General features: G+C 40.4%; 1 protein-coding gene across 2 annotated transcripts in view; it reads left to right on the top strand.

Annotated features, from left to right (window-relative positions):
• LOC145204195 (titin-like) overlaps positions 1–20220 on the top strand; it is a 140069-nt gene that overhangs the window by 19794 nt on the left and 100055 nt on the right. Inside the window, exons 32-48 of one of the 2 annotated variants that reach the window (XM_080076657.1) lie at positions 206–330; positions 625–1016; positions 1146–1281; positions 1492–1758; positions 1962–2228; positions 2767–2909; positions 3340–3591; positions 3984–4119; positions 4565–4840; positions 5211–5358; positions 6392–6516; positions 6597–6737; positions 7292–7435; positions 7786–7911; positions 8238–8426; positions 9299–9447; positions 9566–9701. In XM_080076657.1, the coding sequence (XP_079932783.1) occupies positions 206–330; positions 625–1016; positions 1146–1281; positions 1492–1758; positions 1962–2228; positions 2767–2909; positions 3340–3591; positions 3984–4119; positions 4565–4840; positions 5211–5358; positions 6392–6516; positions 6597–6737; positions 7292–7435; positions 7786–7911; positions 8238–8426; positions 9299–9447; positions 9566–9701 (3152 nt within the window). The remainder of the gene's footprint in view (positions 1–205; positions 331–624; positions 1017–1145; positions 1282–1491; positions 1759–1961; positions 2229–2766; positions 2910–3339; positions 3592–3983; positions 4120–4564; positions 4841–5210; positions 5359–6391; positions 6517–6596; positions 6738–7291; positions 7436–7785; positions 7912–8237; positions 8427–9298; positions 9448–9565; positions 9702–20220) is intronic. The other variant, XM_080076658.1, reaches the window with a different exon arrangement.

Genomic DNA, 20220 nt, shown 5'->3' on the forward strand with positions numbered 1-20220 from the left:
GACCTAAAATGAACTTTTGTAATGTGCCGAACTTTAGCCAGTTACTTTGTTCAAACGATTTCCTTAAACTGTCTCGTTAAGTAACCCACGGCAAATGTTGCGACATAAAACGTTTCTAAAGGTTTCAAAATAGGTTTTACGTAAGCTTGAACGCAACTTGTATGCTATAACGCTTATTTTAAAATCTGCACTTTTGTGATTTTAGAATCATCGCGACGTCAGACCGCAACAAACACATTCTGATTATCGAAAGTGCAAGTCACGAAGACTCAGGAACTTACACTTTCAGTGTCGGAGGAAGTGAAGCCACTGCCAACCTACAAGTCAAAGGTAAACTAACTGAACGTTGCGAGTCCCGTTAATTGCATACTGGTCAATCGCATAGCTCGTTTAATTGCATCTGAATTGTGAAGCGATAAGCTATCCTTTGTTAAGAAAATAATCTGCTTAATCACATGGTTCGGTTAACCACATAAATAAGTTTGGCAAAATGGCTATGCGATTAACTGGATTTGTCTGTGTTTAATAGTTTGTCCTCTTATTTTGAACAAATGTTTATAAATTGGTTACCTCATTTAAATTCCATCAAGGCTTGATAATCATATCCCTTATTTCTTTCAAAAGTGGTCAACATTGCCGATGGTGTCAAAAACGTGAACACCGTCGAGTCCAACGACGCTACTTTCGAGTGCAAAGTCAACCAGGCTAACTACAGCAACGGCAAATGGCTGCACAACGGACAGGAGATCAAATCGGACGGTAAACGCACAATCCAAGTCGACGGCAAAGTACAACGCCTTGTGGTTCATCAAGCCACTAGTGACGACAAAGGATCGTACTGTTACGTCACTGGCAGTGACGAAACCACTGAGGCCTCGTTGGAAGTCGCGAGTGTGGAAATCGCTGAGGCGTTACGCGACGTCAGTGAAGCGGAAACAGCGGCTGTTGAGTTGACCGTGACACTATCTCGCGGTGGTGTTAAAGGTGTATGGTTCAAAAACGGACAACGTTTAAAGGTACGAGTTTAATCTACAATTTAATGTTAAAATAAAAGCGTGTTTTGATTATATTAAAATGTAAAGCAAAAACTTTTGATATTTTGTGCTATTTACCTATGATTTACCATTATTATCTCTTGGTCACAGGAATCAGCAAACTGCTCTTTGTCGACTGATGGCGCTAGACACATTGTCTCCATACGATCTCTATCTGTTGAAGATCAGGGAACGTATGAATTCAGAGCCGGTAGCAAATCCTGCAGTGCCCAGATCTCCGTTCAAGGTGGGTTGTATGTGTTTAACCCCCTGTGTCTGTCCTGGCGGCGCCTTTGGCCACATATGATTGCAAAATCTCAAATCTAATGCTCAATACTTTAAAATTCGGTTGTAGTTATGAAAGGTGACATGTAGGATTATATTTAAAAAGCTGGTATGGTAGCAACAGAACACCAACACTGTTTTCCCTCCAATAACCTTTCAACTTTATTCTCAGGTGCTCAAATCACCAAGCCTCTCGTCGACCAATCGGTTTTGGAAACCGAAACAGCGGTCCTAGAATGCGAGGTTGCCCATGAAGGGGTACAAGGAAAATGGCTTAAAAACGGAAAAGCAATCGAAGCCGCTTACACACAAAAATACGAAAGCTCGGCGGAAGGTCGCATCCACAAGTTGGTCATCAGCAACGTGAGCAAACAAGAAGCTGCCACGTATGCTTTCAAGTTCGGAAGCGCCTCGACTACTGCTAAATTGGAAGTCAAAGGTGAATATGTTGTCCTTTCTGTTAATTTTTAAAATCTGATTTCTAGCAAAAACACCTTTTCACTTGTTAATTTATCTGGCATTGCACTTGAAACGTTTGTACTTTACAGCTGCATGTTCATATTTACTTGATAAGGGTATTCACATACAGACACTAAAGTGCCATAATATTTCATCATGACTAATTTTCTATTCTTTTTCCAGCTGTCAAGTTCGCCAAGGGCCTTCGCAACATGACCGTCGCCGAAGGTTCCGACGCCATATTCAGCGTTGAGATCGCCAACGATGACGTCACGGGCGTCATGTGGCAGCGCAACGGCGTCACCTTGCGGTCGGACGATGTCAAATATCAGATCGAGGCCCAGGGCAATGTACACACCCTTATAGTGCTGGAGATCAGCAAAAACGACGAGGCGGTTTACAGTTGCCTTGCCGGTTCGGCTAAAACCAGCTCACGGCTTTATATCGAAGGTGAATGGGCTGATAATGCGTGAATGCTGTTGTTGTTTTTTGGTGTTTTGAATGCTCTATATTGACTTGTTGCTGCCCGCACCCGGCGTGTTTTATTTTTTGCAAATAAACACCCGCGAGAGATTAACACTTGCACACTGTTTTTGTTGTTGGTTTGGCGATGAAATGCGCTTTAACTAACCCTTGTAGAGTGAGATGACTGTAGCTTTGCACACTAACACCTAACTAACCGCAGTTGCACTGTATGTAGTTTTGGGATTTTGCATTGCTCCGAATTGATCTAAAATGTCGTACACTTGTATGCACGACCTAATATTGCACGTTCAAAACGATAGCTCTTTCAAACACCTGAACATTTAACCAAAAGTTAAAATAGTACTGTAAAATACACCACTAATTCAGCATAATGTGACTAAAATGAACTGTTTAGATTGATGAAAACTTATATTTTTGTACTATACCACACGCTGTACATAAATGCACATGTAGTTTTGTTAAAAGCACACAACCACAACGGGTCTTTATTTTTTGTACCCAGTTGTGGAAATCATTCGCAAACTGACCGAGGTTCGTGCGATGGAAAGACGAACGGTCGAACTCACGTCTGAAGTCAATAACGACAACGCAAAGGGGGTTTGGTTGAAGGACGGTGTGCCACTGCAGGAAGACGAACGAGTACAGGTTAATAACAAAGGCCAGGCAGATCGAAAAAAAAAACTTTTTTATAGTTGTTAGGGACAATGTCTGTGGAAAAACAGGATGAAATTTTTGCTAGGAATGTTTTTTAGGTCGATCAAAAATTTTTGCTAGTAGAATCTTGCAAGTTTAAACACGACTTTAAAATGCCTACTTAATCACATATTTAAGCTATTTTAACTACAAACGTAAAGGGTGCTGTAGCAAAAAGCATATCCTGGTATTACAAAACATAGCTTCAGGAAATAATTTACGAAAATAGTATGTAGATATTACTTTAGCTAGCTATTTCTTTGAGATGCTGAATGTTATCTCCAAATATTTGAAAAATAAAAAAAGCAAACCACGCAAAAAGTAAAAACAAAAACATTCACAAAGAAACAAATCAGTTCAATTAACATTTACAAACTACTAGATCATTCAACAAAACCGACTTCACAAGCTGGTAATAAACAATGCTCGTCCCACTGACACCGGGTCATACCAGTTCAAAGCCGGACGGTCGACCTCAACCACTAAGGTTACAGTTGAGGAGGTACACGTGACTTCACGCATGAGTGACACGGTGGTCAAGGAGACGCAAACCGCCACATTTGAGTGTGTTGTATCTCACGATGATGTACCAGCTTCTCTATGTAACTGGTTCAGAAATGGAGAACCACTACAGGTATTATAACGAACTCAGCCATGAATTTAATCAAAGGCAACTGTTTCCTAGCATCCCTTTTCGCAAAAAAACAATTTTGGGGCCAATAAATTTAAGTTGAAGTCACCGAAGTTTCTGTGTTAAAATTTTGATTTCCTGATGTTCTAAAAAGTGACATCTGTATTATCTTTTTAAGTGATTTTTAAACGCACTGTTTAGTAAAAAAACAACAACTTTCAGTTAAAACGCTAAAAACGTTACTTACTCAACTTTAGATGTGTCAAATTTGTTTAAATGAGCGCCAAGCCCTAATACATCTTTATAAAGTCTATACACTTCGCATCGTCGATTGAATTTTTGACTAGAAAATGTTTAAACGGCATTTCATCATGCAGTTACAAATTGCTTTGCAGTCGGGTGAGAACGTTACACTAAGTGTAGATGGACGAGTTCATCGCCTAACTGTTCGATCGTGTTCATCTGATGACACTGCCGAATATTCGTTCGTAGCTGGAAAGGATAAATGTACAGCACGACTTGACGTTCAAGGTATGTGCTTGTGCACTTCGAGCAAAAAAGTTGTATTGAGTACACTATACCTCATATTGTACACTTATTGCTTATAAATACATCGATTTAAAACCAATTAGCCTACTAAAAATTTCGGTTTTGTTTAAGTAACTAAATGCGAATTAAAATGCTAAATTTTCTTGTTGTTAATTATACAAACGGCTACACAAATACCTACAATCCACTGTTTGATAATAGCTATGCCGTAACGTTTGGAGTATGATATGACTGATATTTTTTTTTGTTCAATGCAAATTTTTCAGTTCGTAAGTTTTGTTGCAGATAAAAAAAAGCATTTCTAAACTTATTAGTTATTTATTAAATAAACGGTGATCGTCAAAGAACATTTTGCCTGTTGAAGGGTCCGAATTTCATACACTCTCATTTTTAAACTTAACAACATTTTCGTATTACCACCTTTCAGTCGTTGCCATTGTGAAATCACTGCCCAAAACAGTACAAGCAACTTCAAGTGAGGCAGTTGTCTTGGAATGTGCTCTGGACTCGACCAACATAAATACATACTGGACCAAGGATGGCCAAAGAATTGACTCGAGCCGAGAACATTCTGTGAAGTACGAGTCGAAAATCCACGAAACTGTTCACTCACTTAAGGTTAAGGACCTTACTGCTGAGGATGCCGGACTTTACACATTTGTGGCTGGAAGTCAAAAATCATCCACTACGCTATACGTTGAAGGTTTGTAACACAGATTTTATCATTTAAATGCACAGTATATGCATTGGAAAGAAACTTTAAGTGGCGCATTGAAGTATAGCCTATATGCTCGACTATAGTGGCTTTATTCATCATAAAAAAAAAACAATGTTTTACAGTGGTAAATAGCCACTTCTCAGAGGACTGTGATTTTATATCTACGCTGTGCTGTTTGTTGTTATTAACACACTGTAACCGACAGTAAAAGTGATTAATTTTAGTGACGTGTTAGCTTGTGGGCAGCGATGTACGTACATTCGTAATGAGAAAAGTTTCAAATAGCAGCATTTATGAAAACACCCGGTTTGTTGTTTTCTAGTATTTTATAAGACTTTTCGATTGTGCTTTGCAGTTGTGACTGTGGACATCACTAAATCGGTGAAGAATGTTGAGGTTGTTGAAAACAAACGAGCAACTCTTGAGTTTCAAGTCAACAAGCCAAACGTAAAAGCACAGTGGTTCAAAAACGGAATTCAACTGGACATGAAGCTCACCAAACGGTAATTTACCACACAATAACCCCCGACACATTAGTAAGACTAAACTTGACGAACAAGGGATTTGTAACACTATTTGAACCTATATATATATGGTAATGATGAAAATAACGGTCCAAATAGACGTAAAGAAAATTGCGATTTTTAACTTCAATATTGGAACTTTCTACTTTCCTCTAACGTGTTCTACTTTCCTCTAACGCGAATCCAATCTGAGAAAGAATCCCAGCCTTTTGGGGTGTGTTTGATCTAAACGTTCACTAACAACCAGCGTACTTACGTCCGTTAAAATTTACCCAAAAAATCAAAGTTGTAGACCAAATGTTATCTCTGTCCGGCTGTGGTGTCCAAATTTTGTCGATAACAAAAAGACAACTTTCCGTCGCACACTGCTAGTGACTCTGTAAGAAGAGTAATCCTCATGTTTGTCGAGTCTCCTCTACGCAAATACGCGGCGTGAGTGATTGCGCCGACCAATAACATACTGTCAACACATGTTACGCGCTCTGCTCAAAGCTCGGCGGGAATCAGCAAACAACCGACCTGTCGCGGCGGCTTGGGGAAACTTTTATGATTCAATTGTGGTAGTAGAAGGTCTTGTCTTATTTGACTGCTTACAGCTTGTTTGGTATCCCGCATAGCAGTAACTTAAAGGGACAGGATTTAAGGTATTTTTCCGATGCAACGATGTAGTTTTGACTATTATCTGTTCTGTGTAAGGTTTTACCAGCAGTAACAAGGCTATTGATACTAAGGTATTCAATTTCACGGCACAAGGCAACTAACTAGTTTACTTTTAACGGCTGATGTAATATAAGTTTGTTATTACTGCTCAACCTTTCCAGATTTTGTTAAATATTGGTGCAATAGCTTTCCAGGTTTTTGTTAAACATAGCATGGTGCATTGCAAATTATGTATTCCTGGCAGTTGACTTCATAAGTGGACTGGTGTTATTGTAGTTCACGTTTGTGGAATAAAATATTTGGACTTTTCCATTTTTTGCACTGCATTATAAGATTTTTAACTTGAAACCAGATTGAAGTATGAAGTGGACGATTTAACCCACCGCCTTGTCGTTGATGACGTAAGATTTGATGACGCAGGCGAATACACTTTCCAAACCGGCAAGCAACGCGCCACCACTTATCTCTACGTACAACGTAAGTTATACAAAATAAACGTATATTAGCAGCTCAATATTTAATACAATGAAAACTTAACGACCAAATTCCTGTTTTAGCACCAGAAGCACCTAAGTTCGTGCAAGAGTTGCGTAACTGCATTGTCATTGCTGGCGAGGCAGCCAAGTTTACAGTTCGTTGCTCTGGACGACCTATACCTGTGATAACTTGGTACAAGGAAGGTGTATCTATTGCTCCCAGTAAGTCGTTGTACATTTTATATTTCATACAACTTTATGTTGTTTGTCAGTCCAGTTGGTCCACAGTCAATTTTAAAACCAAGACTTTTGTGAAAAAAATTACTTAGAATACATCAATCTAACCGCTTTTGTTTTATAGTTTGGTTATTCATAACCCGGTTTTTGCTTATTTTCATTGCTCCTGTTAGTTTAGAGGCATTTGTCAATGCAAACGACCCAAATAAAATCGTTTGCTGTTTGTTTGTAAGACCTGAATTTATTGTTCCAATGCACAGTAAGGAATAAAGAGAAAGCGACTGTGGAACAAAAATACGACGTGTAGTAGAACTGGTAAAAGTCGTATATTACTCTCCTAACAGTCACATTTAGCGTAAGTGGTGGCGCTTATCATCCAATACCACGTAATAGCGGTGGCACAGTCGTAAAACAAAGTTTGCGCTCCTCAATTAGATAACTGTAAATATACGGCTTGTCCGGACATGCGAAATGTGTCAACAACATCACCAAGATACAACACGGTCATTGTTTAACTCTGCGTTTTGATACTCCACTAGGCTTCAAGTACAAGCTTTTGCATGACGAAGATCAATACACGCTAGTCGTGGTGGAAGCCGAACCTTCTGATTCTGGCGAATACGTTTGTGAGGCTAAGAACGAAGTGGGAACGTTCCGAACCAGCGCTACTCTTCAAGTTGACAGTAAGATAAATCACAATTTCTAATAAACCAGAAATCCATCCTGTTATTCATAGTTAAAAGCTTCATAATAGGAACACTGTTTTCTATACCTTTTGATATTGCAATACAAGCCATGAAAGATCGGGTACAATTTATTTGAGGGTTTAAAGTGGGCGACACTTAACAGAAGTATAGGTATGAAAGCAATGCATGTTTACCCATTTAAAACAAGTTCCTGTTGAAAAAGATTGCAAGCTAGTCTGAAAACTACTTTTAACTTCCTATAAGAGCAAACCTTATCGTACTAAATCTGTCTCTGAACAAAGGCTGTAAAATCGGCAAATATTGATTGCGGTGAAATTTCTACATAGGCAAAGAGCAAATGAAAGTTCCTGACACACCAGATGTTGTTTCACCAACCATCGTGGAACCAATGCAAGACTTTATCACCAGAGAAGGACAGAGTGCAAGATTTCAATGCAAGATCGGCGGCACAAGTAAGCTAAAATAAATTTGTAAAGTTGCTACTCGTGAGCTTTTGATCTTGAAAATGTTTACTGGATTATGATAAGTTCTCTTGAAATGTATCACTTACAACAGCGTTTTTTTTTAGTTTGAACCAAACTGTATAAAAATTTTAAAACACTGAAACTATTTTTTATTTTATTAAGCTTATTCAATTTAATTATGTTCGATTAGTGCGATTTAAATAATGAGTTTTCAAGTATTTAAAACCACTCTCTATCTTTTTTGAAAACATATGTTCAGCTTCAATCTTCGTTTAAAACAGACTTAATTTAATCCACGATCTTCGTTTGTACAGATCCTAAAGTGACTTGGTCTCGCGATGGCAAACGCATCAAACCTTCCCGCTACTTCAAAATCTCCGAGTACAACGGAATTTATCAACTCGAAGTGACTGAGGCTTACCCAGAGGACGAAGGGTCTTACGCTGTCACAGCCAGCAACTCACAGGGCCAAGTGACGTGCAGCGCCACCTTGCGTCTTGACAGTGAGTCGCGTAACGCTAATGACGTCACCATAGCACCTAGGCCTAGTCTCAATAACGTCACAGTAACATCTACAACCATTGATCACGTGTCGTATCAAGGACAGGCATCAAGGCATATTTCTGTAATGCTGCCTCGATTTAGTCCTGTTAACTCAATAAGATTGTGCAAGAAGATAAGTCTTGTTTCCAAAAGGGGTTGATATTAAAATCCTGCTTCTTTATAATCCTGTTGCATGCTTTTGTGTTGTCATATAACTGTCACGTTAACGTATTCGCGGCTTAGCTGGTAAATACCAAAATACTTTTACGAAACGTAATTGGAAGGTAAACAAACAAGCAAGCTAACACACATAATGTATTTAACAATAAAATCGGCGCGAGTCTTGTAACGCGTATCACCAAACTTTATGCGTCATCTTTATTCTTTATTTTCTTTTCTCAAACTCACCCGTGTTCATGCAAGTGTTTTGTAGAATTTAGCCAGCAAAAGTGATAAAGGCACCTTAGGCACCAAACAGGTCTTTTAGTAGTGATTATGACGAGAAAAAGGTTTAATATAGCAAAGTTTGAATTCGAACTGAATGTAGTTTTGTAGCTTACAGTTTTTGTTATTCTAAGTTACATCGCTTAAGGTTATGTGTAAAATTAGATTCAGTAATAGGTAGTTGTACAAATGAAGTACAGTAGTAGGTATCTGCATCAAGAAAACGCCAGGAATGCTTCATTCATTTTTTTCACTTCATCTTTTACCTCTGTTGCTCTTACTTCATCTTCACTTTCCACTTGGGGTAAGACCTTTTCTTTCATTTCATTTCGTTTTTTTTGTGATGTAGTAGTTAAACGATTTAACAACTTTTATATTTTGGTCACAGTTGACCCGCCTCGAGTCATTGAACCGTTACAGCCTGCCTACGTCATCGAAGGCAGTGCGGTAAAAATGGATTGTACGATCGACGGTGATCAGTTGGAAGTTCGTTGGTATAAAGGAGATAGAGATATCACCGATGACCCGAGATTTAAGGTTTGTTATTGTAGCAAACCGTAGCTTCCAATGCAACGAAAATGATTTTCATAAATTGTGTAACAGTAATATTTGATAGTGAAGATTAAAATCTGATTATCTACTATTTTATTTGCAGTGGAAATTGGAACCGAACTCCGGGCACTGTTGGCTTGTTATCCCACAATGTGTACCCAAAGACAGTGGAGAAATTCGTTGTCATGCCTCAAACTTCGCTGGTGAAGCGGTTTGCAGCACAGATCTCAGAGTTAGAGGTGAGAATAGAGAATTTTTTTTGCAGCACGTGATTTGCAATTGATAAATCATATTACATCGCATGATAAACCGCTTACTTAAGGTGTTACATATTGCTTTGCGATTTTGTATGAGAATGATATAATTTGTTGCGCAGTCTGAAACACACAGTTACATGTCACAAAATGTGTCTTATTTACACCAGAAAAAGGTTAGTTTTAAACAAATACACATGTTGCAGGACAAACATTTGGAAACTAATCTCACCTGAAGTACAATAAACCCAATACAAATGTCCATAACCCCTTAAATGACATTTATTTCGCGCACACAAATTTCTCTGTAATATCATAATCCGAATTCAAATCTACGAAATGAAATTGGTTTGTGCACGATTCAAGCGTACACTGCTTAACCGACATTTTTCCGCGAAAAGTGTGTGTTTCACCTGTCAAGCATGTTGTGATAAGACCGACATTAAGGCATTGCAATACTGAAACTGCTGTGCATGAACATTGGACAAGCTTGCCAACCACAAGTTGCATGAAAGGGGACACTTTTCACAAAGCAAGGTATGTTATGAGATAAGCTCTTCAGGCAACTCTGGTTAAACCCTAACACAAAAAATAACTAAAATAAATTGAATCTCGACAATAAATTGAATTAAGTTACAGTTTGTATGCATGGTTTTATTTGGTACCTGCGTTTATTTGTGGTTTAGCAAATATTCCTGTACATTCGTAAAACTGAAATACATTTGTTTACAATTGCTATATCTAGATTCTAGACCAACAAAACAATGACTTTGTTTGTCGCAGAAACATCGGAATTGGACGACAGTGGCAAACAATATCTAAGCCACATTGAAATGCAACTTGTCAGAAATCCTACCAATTATGAAATAAGTTTGCCCGTGGACGATGTTACCACTGAGTTCTCTCCAATGGTAGCAGAGCCATTGCAAAGTACAAACGCAGTAACAGGCAAGGAAGCGAGATTTCAAGCGCGTCTGGCCTCACTGCCGCAGCCTGAAATAGCTTGGTACAAAGATGGAAAGCAGATCAAACAAGTGGGACCTAGACTGACGTCCAAATACCGGTTTTACTTTCAAACCCAGGCACATAGCCACACTCGTGGATTGATAATTTCGCCAGTTGAGCCAAGCGACGCTGGTGTTTACGAACTAAGAGCATGGAACAAACTAGGCAAAGTGGCTTGCAGTGCTATGTTGACTGTTAAAGGTAATGGTTTTATCGACGAGCCTGTTAAAGGTTTAAACTCTCAAATGTTTTGCCAATATCTGATATACCTTAGCGTTAAACATCACAGATTCGTTGTAATTACTTTAAAACATAGTAAATCATTTGTAAGATTTCTATTAGGCAACATTAACTGTTACCCCATATTTTACATGTCTATTTGTTGTTATCTGTTTTATTAACATAACGATATTTTTATTTTCTCGTTGCACCTTTCGCTGTTTTCATTTTATCTTTCACACATTGCATTGCCATTTTCCTGTTTACCCGCCTTTTTGGTACTTCACAAAAAAACATTTTTCATTGCGACTCATTTATGTGTCCTAGCAGTTATGGCAGCGAGTCAAACCCAAACTACCGAACCATTTAACACAATACGCAAACCTAAACCTGCCCCTACTCGGCACATAAGCCACGTAACGACCAGATTAACCAAACCTTCTCCACCAGTCACCCCTACAGACATGTCACCCAGTCATACAGGTGAAGTCAAAAGCATCCCAGAGTCGCCAAAACCAATGCGCGGCCTTTCGATTCGTTTTATTCCGATGGTGACCACCAAACAGGATTCAATGCGCTCTTCTATTCGATCATCCACTGCACCGACAAAGAAGAGAGTCTCGTTCTCCGCGGAGCACGATCTTGTTCTCATCTCACCGACCTCGCCTCCGCTTACTCCCTTTAGCGACGATGATGATGCATTTGAAGAAGATGAAGATTACGAAGAGGAAGAGGCCGGGACTCCTACAATAGAGAGCCAGTTGCTATTGCAGAGGCAGCGAAATGTACTCTGGGATCAGGAAGACGAGCGCCATACGCGAGGACTGACCACATTGAAAATGAAAGTAAGGGATGCTCGCGAGTCGCCCGATCTGGTTGACGTTGTTCTAAGGCGTGAAGATCTTCATCCTGCAAAGCCAAATGAAGACGCACTAAAGGTGGAGGAAATACCAACTCAGAAAACTTACTCGCGTGGAGTACATATTGACTTAAAGCGACAAGAACCGCAACCAGCTCAAGACAAGCAAACTGTGACTGAACGGAGAGACGTGTCTCGTGCCGAAATTAACGTATCCGACAGGCGACCCTACCCTAAGGTTACCGCCGTGATGACTAAGCCAAAAACATTTGAAATGCACGAAACTGAAAAGCAATCCACGGGTTCGCAAATCACTGGTCCCGGTACTGCTTCTACCGAAACACAGACTCAAGTTAAAACGAGGCCTACCTCTATGCAAACACGGCCAGACGTCGAGGCAAAGCAAACGTCTACCGATAGTGGGGTTGTAGCGAAAACACAGACGCCTTACCGTCGCACATCGGCATCTGAAACACAAACCCAGATGAAAACTTATCAAGGAACGCAAACTGAGGTTGCGACTTCGAAAGACTCAAAGTCAATGCAAACGGAATTTTCAACAGAAAAGGTTTTGCAAACTGCTACAGATGCCCGCAAAGCACCTGCAACTACCTCAGTTCAACAGAACTTAATACAAAAGCCGACAGGCGAGAGGAAATCTGCACACGCAGAAATCCGCTTAGGCGAACAGCGAGCATTTTCAACAGTCACTGCAACAGTTGTGTCGAAGTCAAAGCCTTCTGGTATGACGACCCAGCTTTCTGACACTGCTGAAATTCAAACCCAAACACGGACGGATGTAAAAACAGAATCGACCCAAGCTACACCAGCTGTGCGGACCATGGAAGTATCAACCCAGCGAAGGGAAGTTTCATCCACGTCCCAAACTCCTTCCCGACAAAGTTCGACGATGGAAACGCAAACGCAAGAAAAAGTGTATAAGTTGACACAAACTGATATGAAACCTGCTTCCAGTGCAAAAATGATGCAGACCGACTTCACAGCAAGCAAACAGTCACAAGCTACTTCTAAACGAAGAGCTGGACATGAAATTGATACCCAAACGGACAAACCAAAATCAGATCAAAAGACAAACGTACACAAAGCTGAAGTTATTAAACCAGAAATCCCGGAAACGGTTAAGGCACCTGCAAAGCAAGGTATGAAACATTTAGAAATACATGCTGTCCATAAGCCTGGAATTAAAATTACACAAGTTGCTACTAGTTCTGAGCCGGAGCATTTGGCCAGAACCAAGCGTATAATGAGTATCATAGATGCAACTGGGATCCAATCTCAACCAGAGACCAAACCAGGATCAGTACAAGCGACACCAGACATGGGCAGCAGGGAAACTACAACAGAAGATACTGGTGTAGAGGCGAGAACTCAAACACCAAAGCATCGCACTTCTGTGACTGAAACGCAAACTACTATGCAAACTTATGGCCAAACACAAACTGATGTTGGGCCAAAGACTGAAGCTAAACTGCTTCAAACCGAATTTATGTCGACCAAAGTATCCCAGACCACAGCCGAGAGGCCGAAAGGTCGCGAGATTGATACGCAAACTCAGTTCGTGCTGACTAAAGCCACAATAACTGATGCTGAACCAAAGAAAACTAATATCGCTATGGTAAAGATCCTTGAAACGCCGGAGGTGCCAACTTTTATTTCCTTTGTCGACAAAAAACAGCCAACAGAAGTCTCTCGAAAAGCTACAGGCACACAACCAATAAAACCTGAAGCTAAAAGCAGTGAAACTCAGACCCAACTTGACAAGACGGCCAGTGCTACCCAGGCTACACCGACCATTGATACAAAGGAAACATACACTGATACACAAAGCGTGGAAGCACGAACACAAACACCAGCAAAAGGGGCAACGTCCATGGAAACGCAAACGTATGAGAAAACTTATCAGACGACTCAAACAGATGCACCGTCCAGAAGAGATGCCAAACTTACCCAAACGCAGTTTACTGCTACAAAGGTATCACAGACTTTAGAGAAAGCGAAAACCGGGCGCGAAATAGATACACAGACCAGTTTTGGTGAGAACAAGGCTTCTGTATTTGCGGAAAAACCTTCTACACAAAAACGGCAACCGGAACAAAAATTTAAATCGCCCGAAAAGAAATTGCAGACTGTCAAAGTTGTTGAGGTCACATCGACTGAACTTCCAAAATTTGTGACTGTTTCGGGTGAAACAGCAAAGAAACAAGACAAAGGTCCTGAAGAAACCCGGGCGTTGACACATACTATGGAAGCTGCAGAAACCCAAACTCAAAAACAGGCGCTGCTAAGTGCGCAGATGATGCAAGAGGAATTGAAACAACAGAAACAGACATCTGGACCGGAAAAGGTTTCTCAAATTCAAGTTACTGAGGTTACCAAAAAGAAGTCTTTCCGAAAAGACGGTAGCAAGACTTTTGCTCTCCAGGAAACAATTGCTACACAAAAGGTGTGGAATCCAATTACACGAGAGTTTCAGGAGGTATCGGTCGAACAGAGCGAAATTTCTAAAGCCCCACAAGGTGTCCATCCAACTGAAAATAAAGTTTCACGAAAGTCTCAGGAACGCAAAGAGGAACTGCAGCCTGATTCTGGTGCCATTCAGCCGATCGAAGTAGTTCGTGATGTGCCTTACAGAGCCGAGAACCTTGAAGTTGCCCATAAGCAACATTCTGTCAGCGTAAAGTCCGATGATCGGACGATAAAAGTTACGGAAACGATAACGGATACTACGAAACGTGTGTGGAACCCTAAAACGCGACGCTTTGACGAAATTCGTACCATAGAGGTATTGAAAGATGACTCCAAAATCAACGAACCGCAATTGGAAAATATTAGTCAGAAGACGAAAATTGAAGAAAAACAAGTGACACCATCTGACCGCAAAGATGAAACAATTGTCACTGAAAAAATGCCTCCGGTAGTATTGCCGGCCAAACAACTCGAGATTCAAAAGACTAAACTTGCTTCAGACGAACAAATTGATACGGACCACACCAAAAAAGCTGTTACGGAAAAGAAAGAAGTTAAGAAGACCAAACGGGTTTGGAATGCTCGAACTCGGAGGTTTGACGAAGTTGTGATTGAAGAATCAACACACGTTGTGACCGAACCTGAAGTTGTTGTCAAGAAAAAAGCTCCCAAGAAAGATGAAACTAAGGCTCCAACGATCACCACCGAACCTGTTATTGAAGCTCACAAACGCGTTTCGGAGTCAGACGAAAAGGAAAAGAAAACTACCCAGAAGCTGAAGGATATTTCTAAACTGCCTCAGCTTACAAAGGCCCTAGAAGAAGAAATTACACTTCAACCTAAGAAAGACACTCCAAAAACAGCAACACAAACAACGATTAAAGCTGTAACTGAAGATGTTGTAAAGCCAAGATCACGAGACGAAACTCCAGTTGCGGATGACAAACCTGTACAACCCATTGCGGACACACCAAAGGTTTTAATTAAAACCGATTTGCAGAAAGAACCGGTATCAATGCCTACTAAACCTGATAGCGATCAAAAACGTGTTATCAAGGAAGTGGTTGTAGCAAAAGGAAAATCAACTGAAGTGCAGAAAAAGAACAAGACGAAAATGCCGGAATTGACACAAGCACTTGCCAAGGAAATAGAAACTACGAAAGCTGTTCAAAGCAAGACTACCAAAGAAAAATCGAAGGTAGTTGAAGATGCGATTCTGCCACAATCATACAAAACAGTTGTGGAACCACAGGAGGTTCGATTAAACGTGGAACCAAAACCAGAAGTCCATGAACCTAAAACAAAGTCAGAAGCCAAGAAACCTGGAGCAAAACTAGAAGTCAAGACACCCGAGACAAAACCCGAAGCAAAGAAACCAAAAACAAAACCAGAAGTCCAGAAGACTGAAAGAAAACCAGAAGCCACGAAACCTAAATCAAAACCAGAAGCTATCATTGAAGATGTTATAAAACCAAAAGAACAACCAAAGCAAGTCAAAAAACCAGATCTTGCAAAATTGCCCACACTTACCAAAGCTCTTGAAACAGAAATTGTAACCCCAGCGGTAACAAAATCAACCAAACATGCGAAAGAGTTACAAAAGAAGGTTGTACAAGAAGAGGAAGTTCAGGCAAGTAAACGTCAAACATCGACTGAGTCCACAGGGGAGCAGGTGTCTGATGTATCTTTGATACAACAGTCCAAGGTCGACAAAACCAGAGTTTTCTCAGAACATGATGAGACCTTCTCTGAGCAATCGACTGTAGAGAAGAAAGAAGTGAAGAAAACAAAACGAATTTGGAACGCACGAACTCGTCGGTTTGACGAAGTAACAATTGAAGAAACAAAGCAAATCACAGCCGAACCAAAGGTTGTTATGAAGAAAAATATAAAGAAAGATCAAACTAAGACTAAAGACATCTCATCGACTGTTGAAGAATCTGTCATCCAACCCAAGAAACATATCCCTGATTCACAACAAGCTAAAGATGTCCCGGCTAAAAAGCGAGACTTGTCTAAATTGCCCGATCTTTCAAAGGCACTTGAGCAAGAAATTACCACGGTGTCAAAAAGCAAAAGTCAAAAGCCGGACTTGGGTATAATCGAAGAGGTTGTACAACCTAAAACTCGCAAAGATCTCGAAGTTTCAGAGAAAATGCCAAGCATGGAATTGGAGCAGAAAACACCCACTGTTCCAGATGTAGAAAAGGTCGTTAAGTCGAAATCGCATGATGTCAAAGACAAACCAGGGGTTGAAAATAAGAAACCACTGCTGGAGACAAAGTTGCAGGCCAAAGCTCCAGAACCAAAACCTGATGTGGTGGTTGAAGAGGTTGTTACACCAAAAGGAAAAACAGTAAAGGCGATTAAAACGGATGAAGCAAAAATGCCGGAACCTACTAAAGCTCTTGCTGCGGAAATAAAACCTATGAAATCCGTTACCAAATCTAAAACTAAGGTTGTTGCTAAGACCAAGGTTGCTGAGCAAGAGATCAAACCAACATCCACGAAAACAGTTGTGGAAATACGGGACACTGAAGTGACGAACCAAACGGAAACTAAATTCAAAGCTAAAGCGGAAACCAAGAAACCTACGACGGCTGTTGAAGACGAAATCAAACCTAAAATGCAGGTTAAACGCGGAAAGCAACCAGATACAACCAAGCTACCCGACCTTGCCAAAGCCTTAGAAACACAGATGAAAATTGTGCCAAAATCCAAACCAGTAACAAAAGTTGAGAAAAAAGTGGTACAAGAGGAGGTGATACAGTCTAAACAGAGACTTGTGGCTGAATCGGATAAGGACATCGAACCTATACCAACATCGGCTGTGGAAAGTGTGCAAGAAGTTACACATCCGACGAAGGTTGATACGACCAGAGTAACAGTTGAACAGACTGATGTAACATCATCCGAAAAGACTGCAACGGTAATTAGTATTCAACAAATTACTGAAGTCTCAAAGAAAACTAGAAGAGTCTGGAACCCCAAAACTCGACAGTTTGACGAGATTGTTATTGAAGAGGCAAAGGAGCTGGTGAAAAAGCCCCAAGAGCCGACGAAAAAGACTTTAACCAAGAAAAAATCTAAGGAATTGGTACAACAAACTGCTACTGAAACAGTTGAAGTAGAATCGTCTGTAAAATCATCTTTCTATGTCCAAAAAGAAATAAGTGAGACCACAAAACCCAAAGTTGAAAAGAAAGCTCCAACACCAACGGTGACACAGAAAGAACAACCGACTGATGACAAAAAACCGGTTGTACAAACACAAGACGAAGTTAAAGACACAAAACAAAAAGAAAAGACACCTGCAAAAGAAACCGCGCAAACTGAAGTAACTCAAGAGACGAGAAATACTAAGCTGGTATGGAATCCCAAAACTCGAAAGTTAGACGAAGTGGTTACAGAGGAATCTATTCGAAAAACGAAACAGCCAACAATAGAAACTCACGAACAACCAAAGCCTCAAGGCGAAGAAGTCAAACGAAAAACTGACGTCTCAGAAGAAATTCCTGCAGTCGACAAGCCAACTGTAACTGATACGTTGGTTTCCTCGACACCTGGTGAAACTAAAGTAAAATTGACAAAAGAGGTTTCAGAAAGTTTTGAAACCACTACGATAGTAGATGGTGTTGTAAAAACGGAGGGTGCTGAAAAGAAAACGAAAATGGTTTGGAACCCCAAAACACGGCAATTTGATGTAAGCACCGTTGAAACTACGCTTGAAGAAACACCGATGGTTTCTCCAAAGAAAAAAGTCTCTGAAGTATCCAAGCACGCTGAGGTCGTGACTTTGAAACCCATGCAATCTTCCAAGGAGCTTCGAGAAGTTTCCATTGACCAAAAGCTACAAGAAAGAAGGGAAAGCGTAAAGGACGCCACGCTGTTTGCACAGAAGTTACCTCGGGAGTTGCAAAAGTCAGTTAAAATGACTGAAATAACGGAAACTAAGAAAACGAAAAGGACATGGAATCCGAAAACTAAAAAATTCGACGAAATCGTAATTGAAGAATCTACTCATACCACAAAGCAACCGGCTGATAAACGCCAGCCTGCTTTATTGAAAACTGAAGACTCTAAAACGCCACCGGCCCAACCACTAGCCCCCGAAATTGGAGCGCAACCAGCTATCAAACAAACTACGAAACAGTCAGTTATAGACAAACCTGAAGAACAGGTTCAACCGTCTCATTTGCAAACAGACGGTGTTGTCGAGGATACTGTTGCAATGACCGGGCATACGGCAAAAGCAGCCAAAAAGGATAAGACGAAAATGCCGGAACTTACCAAAGCACTTGCTGCTGAAATGCAACCAACAAAGAGTGTTGCTACACCGAAAACATCCAAGAAAAAGGCTAAAGCGGTCGACGAGGATGTTATTAAACCTGAAAGGCAAAAGATAACTGTTGAACCACAAGATTTGTCATCGCTCGACAAACCAATGCAGCAAACTTTAACAGTGGTGGATGAATCTAAAAAATCTAAAACCACAACGCGAAAGTCGAAAATGGTTCGGAAATTTGATGAAATCGAAACCGAAATTGAGATAAAGCTAGAAGTTTCTCCATTGGACAAAGATACAAAGGAGAAACCGAAAGCTGTTACCGAAGTTTCTATCCAAGAAATCAAGATGACTTCCAGCAAAGACCAGCAGGATGTCACTGATGGTATCAAACCTCTAGAACTGGAAGTTTCGCCAGTTTTGCCACTGACGAAAGTCGAAGCAAAAGAGCCTAAAAAAACTGTAAAATCAAAAACAACTTTTCAACAAGAGACAAATGAATCATTTGAAACGACGAGCGTGGTTGATGGTGTTACAAAGACTGAGTCGACTGAAAAGAAAGCGAAAATGGTTTGGAATCCAAAAACTCGCAAATTCGATGAGATGGTGTCCGAAACGAAAATTTCCTCAAAGGTGCCGAGTAAGAAAAAGATACCGATGGAAGAACCTACTCAAATCTCAGGACAACCTACTGTTTCTAAAGCTTCTGTAACTAGAGAACAACCAGTTCCAGAAAAACCTAAAGAAACACCGGGAAAGAATGTCGAAGTTCAGACACAAGAAAAAGGAAAAGCTCTTTTGCACACAGATGGTGTTGTTGAAGAAGTTGTTGAAATAACCGGGCAAACACTTAAAGCACCCAAAAAGGATACGGCTAAAATACCGGAACTCTCCAAAGCACTTGCTGCAGAAATGCAACCAACACAGGCTCTTGCTAAACCAAAAACACCAAAGAAAAAAGGCAAGGCGGTGACTGAGGATGAAATTAAACCTGAAACACAAATAAATACCAGTGAACTACAAGCTCTTTCCTCGCTCGATAAACAACCTCAACCAATTGAAACAGTTGTGGCTGAATCTAAAAAGTCTGAAACTACAACGCGAAAGTCGAAAATGGTTTGGAACCCCACAACTCGGAAATTTGATGAAATCGAAACCGAAATTGAGACAAAGCAAGAAGTGCTCCCAGTGGAGAAAACCAAGAAAGAGAAACCAAAAGCTGCTGATGTGATACCCGTTGATAATACTGAACATCAAAAAGCTATAACCGAAGTTTCAATCCAAGAAACCGACATTACGGTCAGCGAAAAGCAGCAGCAAGTTGCTGACGTTATTAAACCTCTTAAACAGGAAGTTTTACCAGCTTTGCCACAGACGAAAATCAAATTTAAGGTTCCCGAAAAATCTGTTGAGTCAAAAACAACCATTCAACAGGAGACAAAGGAAACATTTGAAACGACGAGCGTTGTTGATGGTGTTACAAAGACTGAGTCGATTGAAATGAAAGCGAAAATGGTATGGAATCCAAAAACTCGCAAATTCGAGGAGGTGGTGTCAGAAACGAAAGTTACTTCAAAGGTTCCGAGCAAGGAAAAGGTCGTGATGGAAGAACCTACTCACCCCACTACACAACCGACAGTTAAACCTCA

Source organism: Phallusia mammillata, chromosome 8, assembly GCF_965637545.1.
Source record: "Phallusia mammillata chromosome 8, kaPhaMamm4.hap1.1, whole genome shotgun sequence".
NCBI lineage: Eukaryota > Metazoa > Chordata > Ascidiacea > Phlebobranchia > Ascidiidae > Phallusia > Phallusia mammillata.